The 11,812-nt window shown below is 46.4% G+C and overlaps 1 protein-coding gene across 1 annotated transcript; it reads left to right on the top strand.

The window, feature by feature from the left end:
* The first annotated feature begins 5,343 nt into the window (after positions 1–5,343).
* LOC119649204 (L-lactate dehydrogenase-like) lies at positions 5,344–6,789 on the top strand. Its single transcript, XM_038051257.1, has 3 exons — positions 5,344–5,676; positions 5,867–6,459; positions 6,517–6,789. Exons 1-3 carry the CDS (start codon positions 5,430–5,432, stop codon positions 6,679–6,681), a joined length of 1,005 nt encoding a protein of 334 aa, XP_037907185.1. The 5' UTR covers positions 5,344–5,429; the 3' UTR covers positions 6,682–6,789.
* Positions 6,790–11,812: the final 5,023 nt, after the last annotated feature.

Below are 11,812 nucleotides of genomic sequence, written 5' to 3'. Positions count from 1 at the left end.
CCAAAAATTACAGCCTATGATTTTAACGTAGGACTGTGCATTGATGCAGTAGAACTACAAACGTCAGGTGTCCTACTAAAGGCTTCCGTGGAGCTAAATCTGGCGTTTGCAAACGCCGGTAATGCCAGACTTTTCAAATTCGGGCTCACTTATGTAAGAACCACACTAGCGATGGTAATGATCTGGTAATCAAAGCGACTACCGGGTATTTTCCTTGGGATCAAAAATAGTTCCCGTGTATTGGGAGGAGAAAATCCGGTTTGGACCATGAAGTCTTCCCAACAAATAGGGAAGGATTCATAGAGGTGTTTTAAGGAGACTACCATCTCGAAGGCGTAGATTCCGAAATGTTGGAAAAAATAACTAGAAGCATAATAGAGTGTGTAGCGCTTGGAAGCTGAGACAATGAGGTTTTGCTAATAGTCGGTGAAGTTATTAGATGAAATGTTGAAATCACGGAATCGTGGGCAGCCTGTTTTCGCGAGTTAGCAGAAAACCAAACTTCAATGACAGCAGCTAGTGAACTCTGTGTTGAAGCAGATCTAAATCCGTTAGGGACCCAAATCATAGCTGACTTGTCAGCATCTGCTTCTCAGCTTCTCTGGAAAGACAGGCAAGTATATTTACACTGAAGCTAGGTAAGTAGGTAGGTATCAGTGGAGCTCCGAGGACCCCAACTAGTGGTGTGGTGTGCCATTTTTATGCCACAAACACCCAAGAGAGCGGAGGGCAGAGTCCAGCCAGGTCAGATCTTCAAAGCCAGCCCATAGCATTCACGAAGAAAAGAAGCTCTCCCACCCTGCAGCAAGAAATGTTCCCGAAGAATGGTTTAACTAATGTTCGTAGCCTAACTCTAACTGGAGCTGGGCAATCGCAGAGAAAGTGCGAATTGTAGGGTATGCCGAGCCTGCGACATGTCCCCTGTGGGTAGTGCCCGTACAGGCCGCCGTAATCTTGAATGCGTTTGCACGCGTTTGGCACAGGAGCTCTCGTGATTGGGCTATGTTATAAGCGGGCCAAATCCTCCTTGACTTAGCACAGGTGGTAAGCCTTCGCCATCTAAGGCCCGCGGCTGTTAAGTAGTGCGAGTAGATTCCGTCCTTGCCAGTCGCCAGCGAGGTGTCGACTGCACCCGCCGAAGGACTGGCAAGGACAGAACCCCATGTGGCCAATCCGTCAGCCCGCTCATTCCCCTCTATGTTCCTATGGCCGGAAATCCAGGGGTGGTTCACCTTAAGCATACCACTCCGACTGTTCAGGTCGTTTCTCTGCTGCTTCACCAGTAGGATCTCGTCGCGTAGAACAAGGCCTTGATGGCCGCTTGACTTTCGGTCAAAATGGCTATGTTACACTTGGGGCTCGGATCATGCTCCAACCATCGGCAGACTTCCAGTATCCCCAGTACTACCGCTTGGAATACACTGTCGAATGGCCAGATTTCCCGAGGAACTTCGTCTCGGATGTTACTGTGGCCGTAGGATTTCGCGGCCCAGCATCCAAACTCCCGTAATATGATAGCACTGCATGTTACAGCGTATTTAATGCGGAGGTCTAGGGCTAGGAGATGCAGTAGTACCTGCACCTACCTACATGCGGTTCTTTGAATCCTATTAAGCTTTATCTTATTGTATTTTTTGCTCAAAGCCTGCCGCTATACAATAGAGAAGTACGTTAGGATTGGACGCACGACAGGGGAATACATCCAGAGAACCACCCTCGGCCGGAGACCCTATTTCCTCGGAAAGGTTCTTTTGCAGGCATGGAAGGCTATACAGGCCTTCTTAACTTTCAATTTTATGTTCAATTTCCAATTTAGTTTTGAATCCAGGATTACGAAACCAATCTTTGTTCATTTAGCCGTGGTAAGTGGAATTCAGGGATACCTGAATCTCTTGGTGGTGAATAGCATCAGCTCCGTTTTGGTTGGGTTTATGCCGAGTTAGTGTCCGGGTGACTCAAGCGGTTAGAGCGCTGGGCTGTCGTAGCGGAAGGTCGCGGTTCAAATCTTGCTTGGAGCGGAGGAATTTGTTATCTTGACTGGATGTCGGACACCAGTCGACTCAGCTGTGAATAAGTCAAATCTCGGGCGAGCGCAATGCTGACCACATTGCCTCCCACAGTGTACTGTGGTGTACCGTTACGGTCTTGAATGAAGTGCTCTAACACACTTCAAGGCCTTGATGCAATATGGGTTGTTGCGCCAACGATTATTATTATTATTATGCCGAGTCCGCAGCTTGCAGCTCACAGCCACACTTTTCGCAACGCTCTTTCCATGATGCCGCTCATAATGAAGGATTCCCAAAACTAATATCACCAAGTGGTCGCCATATGCCACCATCTTCCCCCCGCTGTTGTCCGGCATTCGTAAAATTTCGTCCATTCCTTAACCAGAGCACCGGAGAGATGGTGTCACCCTGGGGCATGTCTCTATTCACAGCTCTGGTCAAGTTGTTGCCTCCCAGATCCGAATGGATTATCCTGGTACTTAGCATGGATACAATCCAAAGCGCAAGATACCTCTCCAATCCAATACTGGTCAAGGCTTCTCTGATGGCGTTGGTACTAACGTTGTTGAAAGCTCCCTCTACATCGAAGAAGGCAGCTAGGATATACTGATTGTACTGCAGTGACCGCTCAACCATGCCAATTACGTCGTGGAGGGCGGTTTCTGTGGAATTTCCTTTGAAGTTGGCATACTGCGACTTAGAAAAAGACATTCTCTCCGTAACCGCCCTTAAGTGGATGCCCAGGACGCGCTCTAGGGTCTTCAGCACCAAAGAGGTCAGGCTGATTGGTCGAAAGTCCTTCGCGGACTCATGAGCGCGCCTGTCCGCTTTAGGTATGAAAACCACTCGTGCTCATCTCCAGTACGCGTCTGTGGTATGTATCCCAGAAATGCAGTGGTATGTATCCCCAGAAATGCAGCCCCGGTAAATCTCAACAAGTCATGGTATTATGCCATCGGGGCCTTCAGATTTATATCCGTAGGAGCCGTTTATAGCCCAGGTGATCTTATCCTCGGTAATTACCGGTTTGATATTTTCGCACAGCTGGGGTGGCCGCAAACCCTACAAGCAAGGTTCTGACTCACAGTCCTCGCTCGCTGGCGGGAAAGTGCGTTTGACTTAGCAGCTCCAAGGTTTCACTAGAAGATTCCGTCCAAGAGCCTTCCGATTTTTTAAGAAACGCTGATGACCTAGCTGTGATTGTTACAGTAAAACACCCAGAAGATGAAGAGGTGGGGTTAAGAGCCGGGCTGACCTTGTCCGACGCGAAAATGGAAGCGGTCTTAATAACCAACCGCTGGAAAAATAACACTGTGAAGGTGGAATTCGGTGGATATACAGTCGTATCAAAGCCGTCTATCAAATACCTGGTTGTGATAATTGACACCAAATTAAACTTTAGGGAACACCTAGAATATGCTGCCAAAAGGCAGTCATTCCAAGGAGCAGCCATGCCACCGCAGCACTTGCGTAAATGTTGCCGAATATTGGTGGGCCGAAACATTTTCGAAGGTTGCTTAAAGCCTGTGTGGTGCGTTCCATCCTGCTTTACTCGTTACCTGCGTGGGCAGAGGCGGTTGCAAACTCTCAGAGGCGGAAGGCAGGTGAACTCGGTTTACTGGGTGATAGCATTGAGGGTATGAAGGGTGGGTAGACGCACAGGGTCATTGCCAACATTAGGATGTGGCTTGAGCGGAAACATGTGAAGACCAACTACGCAGTTCCTCGCGGGACAAGTGGTTGCTACTGGCTGTATCTGCATCGCTTTGGGTTGGATGAATCTCCGAATTATCCTAGATGTAGTGGCATACCGAAGGATCCACAGCAAGTGATGATTCACTGCCCAAGATTTGCAATGGAGAGGAGGAGCTTAAATCAAGTGCTTGGAAGGACCGTGAGCCCGGAGAACTTAGTTGCGGAGATGTTGAGGTCCGAGGAGAACTGGCTTACGGTTTGTTCCGCAATCGTGCAAATACAGGAGGAGTTGCTTAAGGAGTAAAAATGGAGAAAGTTGAAAGGAGGAGTAGGACGAGCGCTTAAGGGCAAACCTACCCCGCGAAGTAATACCTAAATTGTGGTTCCGTGGGGCTGGGGCTGGAAAGACCCGAAGTGGTTTTCAGTCGGTGCGAATCCCACAGACGTCCGTTTATGCGGCAGAGCTGGGGCGGGCGAACCTTTCGAAGATTTTCCACCTCCGTGTACAAACAAAAGAAAAAAGGAGAAACTCAGACGGCAGTACCTCCCAGTCACTAGTGTCACAATCCTAACACTGCTAAAAGGCACCTATGAGACTAAAAGCGCTTAAGGTGACCAGAAAATTGACAATCTTTTTTGGTATTCTACTAAAGGAAGGAAAAATTTTACTCTATGAGGTGGTATAGGAGGCAGGGGAAACACTTGATTGATAGAGAAAAGGTAATCCAAAACTTCCTAGTCAATTTTATGTAAACGTAGAAATGGTATCTGCCGATCCGTACGGAGGGGGGGGGGGGTGGGTTATGGTTTTACACTACTGAGAGCTGCTCTCCGGTCCATTTAACTTCCGCGGCTTACCGATTTAGGTTCGTGAGAATCAGGATCAATAGAACTGTCCTGAAAGAGAATAGGCAGGTCCTCGGTCTGAAATGGTTTAAGTTAACGAATTCCTTTTCGTCCTGAAGTTCAATGCCAATGTTACACCGGCATAATGTGGCCTATCAGTGATATAAACAGGTACTTTCAATAGTTTCAATGCAACCAGCAATGACATTCTCTGTCGCCATGAGGAGATATCCTTTTATCATACTAGACGTGCTTCCTCTGAAGCCTATGATCCTGGAGCACAATAAAAAAAGTTATCATGTGTGCTCAACCTTGCGTGTTCACATATACGTGTATATATATATTCTAACATAAATTGTATATCATTGAAAAGTCCCCTTGAAAGGATATGCGAAAATAAAAAACGAAATATGAATCTGAATGAACAGAATGTCATGGCCAAGGACATTCTAATTGCTTTTTATATTGTTATCGGCATTCGTTATCTTTTTGCTGAGTTCATGGCTGTGGCTTTGTATATTCAGGAAAATCATTTGGAAGAGCAAATAGGAGATTCAACTTAGACAGGAATGAAATCAGGATTAATAAAGGCCGAGCGATTGTCCCCGCTGTTTTCAAAAGTTGGTCTCATTGTACATTTAATAACGCTCGTCCAGTTTCCATTAGAAGTCCTTTTGAGACAATGAAGATATAAGCACTTGAGTGAGCATTTTGTAAAGCTTTTCATGATAGTTCCGAGCTGGATAATTTAAATGGAAAATGAATCTCAAAAGTACCCCCAAACATAGCAAACCAAATTCAAATTTAATGCACCCATCAGTCTGGAATCCTTTTGTCAATACCAGTCAAAATTTTAAGTGTATCTGAAAAACTCAAAAAATGGCCGCTTTCTCAACAGATTTTTTCATGGAGAAAGTGTCCGCCAAAAGGGCTACATTTGATCGAAAAGTTACAATTGTTGGGGCTGATAAAGTGGGGACAGCGTGTGCCAATGCTCTCCTGAATAGGAAAGTCGCTTCGGAAATTTGCATAGTAGACACACATCACTCATCGGTATTGGCTGAAATTCTGGACATACAACATGGAGCTACTTTTGTGAACAATGCTAAAGTCACGGGAGGCAAAGGTAAGTTTCGGGGGCTGTACAGTGCAATATCTTTAGGAGAGAGGAACAAGGCTAAGGGAGGCATAGTTTACAATTTGTCAGCATGAAGGTGGGAAGGAACGTTGAAATCCTCTCCCTCTTCTTCGACTTTCAATACAATAACGTATCCTACTATTATTATGTATTCAAAAATATCGTTCAATTATTACAGATTACTCTCTTTCAAGTGGTTCGCAAGTCATTATAATTGCGACAGATGCAACTCACAAGACCCGCGAATCACGACCAGATATTATACAACGTAACATTCACGTCATGAAGGACGTTATCCCAAAGATAATGGCACATAACAAGAACCCAATTTTGCTCATTCTCGGCAGACCTTGCGAAGTGATGACCTTCCTAGCATGGAAAGTATCTGGTTTGCCAAAGAACAGAGTCTTCGGTATAGGCACCTCCATAGACACTGCAAGATTTAGGTATTTCCTATCAGAACGACTCGGCGTAGCTCCAACGGAATGCACGGGGTGGATAATTGGTGAAGAAGGTGACCTTAGCATTCCAGTCTGGTCCAGTTTGAACGTTGGGGGCATTAGACTGCGTGATGTCTATCCAAACATAGGAAAACAAGACAAGGACAAGGATAACTGGGCAAGCCTTCATAAGCAAGTGGTGGATGTGAGTTATGAAATTCTTGAATCGAAGGGATATGCGAATTGGGGTGTATCCATGGCTTGTGCAACCATCGTTCACGATATCTTTAATAATACAGGATGCATTCGAGCTGTCTGTACTGCGGCCATGGTAAGTTGTCAAGCATCCCTTTAACAAGTTCAAGGTTGACAGATACCATTTTTGCAGAACCAATATGGAATCGACAAAAACATTTTCTTATCCTTTCCCTCTGTGATTACATCTGATGGAGTTACGAACGTTGTCAAGCTTCCTTTGGATCAGGACGAAGTCGCTAAAATTCAAGAAGTTGCCAGAAACGTGTATAAGAAAATGTGTCAGCTTAAGGTTTAGCAGTAACCATATCTAAAGTGAACCATTGAGTTGCTAGAGCAGATCTAAAGTAGGAGATATACGTTCGACGAAGCATAATTTTTTCAAGTAAATATTGTTTTACCAAAATTGTTTTAGCGTTTTCTATGCAAGAATCAACTCAGATTCATCTTATCGTCCTTCAGAGGTTCTGGTTCAATTTCTAAGTCGAGGATATTTCTTCTTCTTTTTCTTCAGCCTTTGCCCCGTTCACAAAGGGGTCTCCTGATCTGTTTTTTTGATTTTATCAAATGCCTGATCTGGATGCAATCACGAGGGTTCCAAATCACTATCCAGCGTATCAAGCCACCGTTGCATCGACCGCCCTTTTGGTCGCTTACTCTCGACCTGGATGTTCAGACCAAGTGCTAATTATGTGGCTATACCATCGAAGACGACTCGTAATTTTTCCACGAAAGATGCAACCCCATATTGATTACAAATATCCTCATTCTGGATGTGAAGTCCTCGGTGTTTAACGTAGGTACCTGTCATGAGACTTACTCGTAATCCTACGGCCTTCTTCAGGCACGGATTGATTTTGTGACTACAATCAGAGCCCCGCTGAGACAAGCGCAACGGTACCAGTCTATACCAAGTGCATGGCTTAGCATTGATACTGGTGGATGCAAGAATTACCTAAATCTCTACCGAACTATGGAGTACGGCACTCGTGTTGATACGCAACACCACTTCGAGGCCACTGCCGCTGGCAATGATTGTGCCTGTTTCATGAGAATCGATCGTTAAAAACTCAGTTTTATTCAGATTCAATCTGAGACCATATTGCATAAAGTGATCAACGGTTCAGCAACATGCGCTGCGATATCATTGTATAACCGACCAGCCGCGACTGTCCTGGCATATTAAGTTTAAGTAGACGATCATAGAAAGCGTTTCAGGGGTCAAGCCCTAAGATGAATCCCTGCGCTACCCCTGACGTGACCTCCATCCTCCTCTGACCCTCTAGCGTTCCCTACAGCAAGGAGTGGTTTCTCAGATAGTCCCTCAATATCCGTGAGAGATAGTTCGGCACATGTACAAGTATTATCTAGTCGAGGATGTCTTTCCATCTTATGGAATTAAAGGCGTTTCTGACGTGAAGCGTTATAAGAAGCACCACCCATTGAGCTCGCCGGCTATGTGCTTCCGTTCGACGAACGGCATCCACCACTTGCATGATCGCATCAATTGTGGATTTTCCTGCTCGAAAACTGAAGTGCCGTGGGGATCAGTCTCCAGCAGAGCTGATGAGCTATTCGAGCACTTTCCCGCTTTCTGTGTCAAGCATATAAAGTGGGCGGTATGTAGACGACATCTCGGGGTCTCGATCAGCGCAAACAGCGTCACCTTCCAATCCGAAGGGAAAATGCCCTCTTTCAAGCAAGCGTTGAATGCGCCGAGCAGTAGGTCTGGCCGATGTTGGAAAACCAGTTTGTATAGTTTGTCTTTTATAGAGAAAAGAGGACAGTCCTCGGCGCTTTCTATGCCGAGATCATCAACCCATACGGGGTGCACAGGGAATAGTGTCCGTACAATGCGGTCCTTCTGCTCGGACTTGAGTGAACAGGAGGATTTGCGCAGAGCCCCGATTTTTCGGGTTACCAGTTTATAGCTAAGTCCCCACGGGATCATATTCACCTCGTCGACCAGATCCTGAGCCACCTCCCAGTGGTGTTAAGCGACGGAGTCAGTGATACTCCTTCTGGAACTCTGCAATTTCCGTCGTCCACAAAACATAGAAGATCTGCCAAAACTTGATGCTCTCCTGGGGATGGAAGCTCCACAGGCCGTCGTTATCAGGTTCCTAATCGAATTTACAATAGTGTCAGCTGCAGTGCCACAACCGCCAGGAATACCGAGACTTTCGACAAACCTCCCGGTGTTCACTTTCGCAACGTTGCATGCACAGAAAGAACGCTCGGATGACGAGAGTTTGTGCCCACTACTTCGAAGGCAATATATTGATGATCGCTTGCAGAAAAGTCTTCCAGAACTCGCCACTGTGCACCAGCGACACCAGTGATTCCGACGCAAAGATTACATCTAGAATGCTTCAGTCGCAGCCTGAGCACCGGAACATTGGGGTGAAGTCGGTATTTAAAACTACCAGTTCTGTTCTCACCTCCATTTGGAGAATTCGTTCCCCTCTGGCGAGGCATGCCCCATTCAAGTGCCCTAGCACTGAAATCACCCCCGACCAGGATTCGCCCATCGGTGCCCAAGATAGTGTCCTCTAAAGTATCAAGCCTGCGTCGAAAGTCCGCGGTTGCACTCTGCTGCTTATTGATTTGTAGGATGAGAATCATGTTTTCCGCGTCCTAGCATTTTCCGATTCTGCTCAGAAGACTGGACGCCCCACGGTCTGTGTATAGGATGCAGTTCTCCTTTTCGTTGCTGGTGTTTACTTTATGGCTTGCCTGACCACATTTCCGGCATGTTGTTCTTCTGTCAAGTCCTCGAGACGTTTCAGAATCCTAACATCTGTAACATTTGGTTGGGGCGGCCCGGATTTGTATTCTACCCGCAAACCAATGATTTCTGACTTTCCCGCTGTTTAGATGCTTCCTCGCGTATTGCTCCGCAACTTTCATCATAGCGAGTTTTTGGCTCGGGGAGTTCGCCGAGTTGATACCAATCCGGACATTCGCGTTTTATGGATTCTTCTACTGCGTTGTTTTCTGTGAGGCAGTCAAGGCCTTGGATTTCGAGAGAGCGCGTGGGTTCCTGCTGCACAGAACGTAAATTTATTTGTTGTCCTCGGCTCTAATTCAACTAGGAATCCACCACTCCTCCTTTTTCGAATGGGAGACACATCTGTTCCGCTATCTTCGGGCTTGATAGCGTATTAGGCTGAGGACTTCCGCAAAGGTTTTGCCTTTCGTCGGCTTAATAGGCAGAGCTGGCGGTCTAGTCTTCCCTCCTCTCCCCATATTTTCTTTTGGTGCTCCATCCTTCGTCTCCGCCTTAATTTTAAGCAGAGATTTTCTTGATGAGGCGGCATGTTGTTGTCTCTTGTCTTTCTTTGCCTTCTCTTTTGAGCCCTGGAGAGTAACTGAGTGAAGTTTCCTTCATATGCCATTCTGTTCAGGACCTCCTCCAGTTCCATCAGCCTGCTGAGGTTTTTTTGGAGGAACGTCGCAGATCACATGCGCTTAAAAACTGCTGCGTATTTCTTAAAAAGGCTTTCCTTTTCAATCGGCTTGTATTCGAAATCATTTGGTTAGTTTCAGCGGTTTCCACTGTGCCTTTTTCCGCAGCTGTAACACCGCATGGTACTGTCTGGGTTTCTGTCTCCGTAGAAAATGTCGCATTACTTTGCGAGTCTTCTTCACTGTTTTTGCATCCCGATGTTTTGTTGGGTATTTCAACCCTTGCTGCGTCCTTCGCTGGACGCTGGAGCGAACGACGCATTTTCGTGCTACGCATAAACGCGTACCGGTCATTAGCCGTTTGCTCTTCACCGAGAAACTTTGTCGAGGCTACTACCTAGGACGCAAATATATGACAGCTAGGGGGTCGGGGACGTCACGGGATCGTTGACGACCCGTGAGGCAAGATCTTTGCGGAAGTATGTCGTGAGGGGCGGTGGAGTCCTTGCCGAATTAAGTCCACATACTCCCTGGAAGTCTTAGATCCTGTTTGTCTCACAGAAACCAAGTAGAAGAGGCCATCAAGTACGAATATTCAGAGGTAACTAATGCCCGGATTGGTATCAACTCTGTCAATTCCCGAGGCTAGAAACTGTGGTGCAAATTGCAAAGCAATACGCAAGGAAACTTTTTAACAGCGGGAAGTAAGAATAAGCTAGATTGTGCGCAATAGGGCCCTCCCCGTCAAGTGTACAGATGCTTAGATTAAGGGCATAAATCTGCAATTTGCCGGGGACAGAAAGATAGTATGGCGAAAATGCAATCAGGAGGCCTTAAAGCGAATGTCTGCAACGAAAATGAGTGCTTTGTTCTATACAGACGTTGTCACGAGTCTGATAGGAGCGGTTGCACATACAGTGGGTTCGGAGGGGTGTCCAGACTTTAGAACAGAGTTTGAAAGAGCTAAGGTGGGGTAAACATGATCCGAATCCTATAGATCAATATGCACCGGATTGCAACCGCTCATGAGCTGTTAACGCAGTTCTCTGCGGAGATAAAAGCTTGACTAGTGTTTATAAATCAACATCGCACCTCGACTTATCAGGTGCTGCTTCTGAGGCTGGATCCCTGGAACAGTTCGTACGGTAGTCTGCGGAGATACGGCCTGATGCTCCTGGTGAGAAGGTATATCGTGAGCGCCTTGCCTAAGTACAGAGGCTTTGTGGGTAGTATCTGCTTATCGCACTGTCTCTAAGATGGCCACCATGGTGGTCGCGGTAGTGGTTTCCCTTGCCTTTCTCATTAAGGAGCATGCACAAGCGGAAGGAAGAAGACTCAAGGAAGGTAGTTGCTTGGGAAGAACGGTAACATACATTAAATCAGTGGCAACTTTTTGGTAAAATTAGACAAGAGGAAGATGAACTGCGCGGCTCAGCTTGAGACTGTGTGGTTTGCAGTGGGGTTGTGGACGGCGCCGATCACACCTTTTTTTCATGTGGTAGGTTGGATAGGCTTCATCAACACCTTTAGTTGAACACATGAGGCTCCCTAGAGACAACATTGTCGGGGACATGCTGAGCTGACAAGTGGAGCTTTGTTGCGTATTAAGTTTGGCTTCTTTTGAATGCAGAGCTTCTCCTGCTAGAAGGTAGGTGGTTGTTTAAGCCAACAATTTCCTTTGTTCTCTGCATGCTGATGGTGAAAGGAATTCCCTGATTTGAAGGCTCCCTAATATGATATGATTTAACAGTTCCAGGCTAGTTTTCTGACGACAGGGAGGTGTTTAGTTGGTTGCTGGTATCCAACACCTTGTGCGTGAACGCATTCACTTACACTGTATATAAAAAAGCTCCCGTCATTACCCGGTTGAAGTACCACAGACAGGAAGAATAAAGATAGGAGAATACAACTTTGAGACCGTTGATAATTTCTCCTATCTAAGGTCGAAAATCACAACCGATAACAGCTACGATGAGGAAATCCGCGCACGGTTGTTGTCAGTCAACAGAGCCTATTTCAGC

This window comes from Hermetia illucens, chromosome 2 (genome assembly GCF_905115235.1).
Source record: "Hermetia illucens chromosome 2, iHerIll2.2.curated.20191125, whole genome shotgun sequence".
NCBI classification, from domain to species: Eukaryota; Metazoa; Arthropoda; class Insecta; order Diptera; family Stratiomyidae; genus Hermetia; species Hermetia illucens.
Note: the sequence above shows the minus strand (reverse complement) of the source record. Positions and strands in the feature narration are given on the sequence as shown.

Excerpts from the sequence above, each read along its gene's own strand:
- LOC119649204 (XM_038051257.1), top strand. The coding sequence starts at position 5,430 with ATGGCCGCTTTCTCAACAGATTTTTTCATGGAGAAAGTGTCCGCCAAA. Across the intron at positions 5,677-5,866 it reads TAAAGTCACGGGAGGCAAAG|ATTACTCTCTTTCAAGTGGT; the intron begins GTAAGTTTCGGG and ends CAATTATTACAG. Across the intron at positions 6,460-6,516 it reads CTGTCTGTACTGCGGCCATG|AACCAATATGGAATCGACAA; the intron begins GTAAGTTGTCAA and ends CCATTTTTGCAG.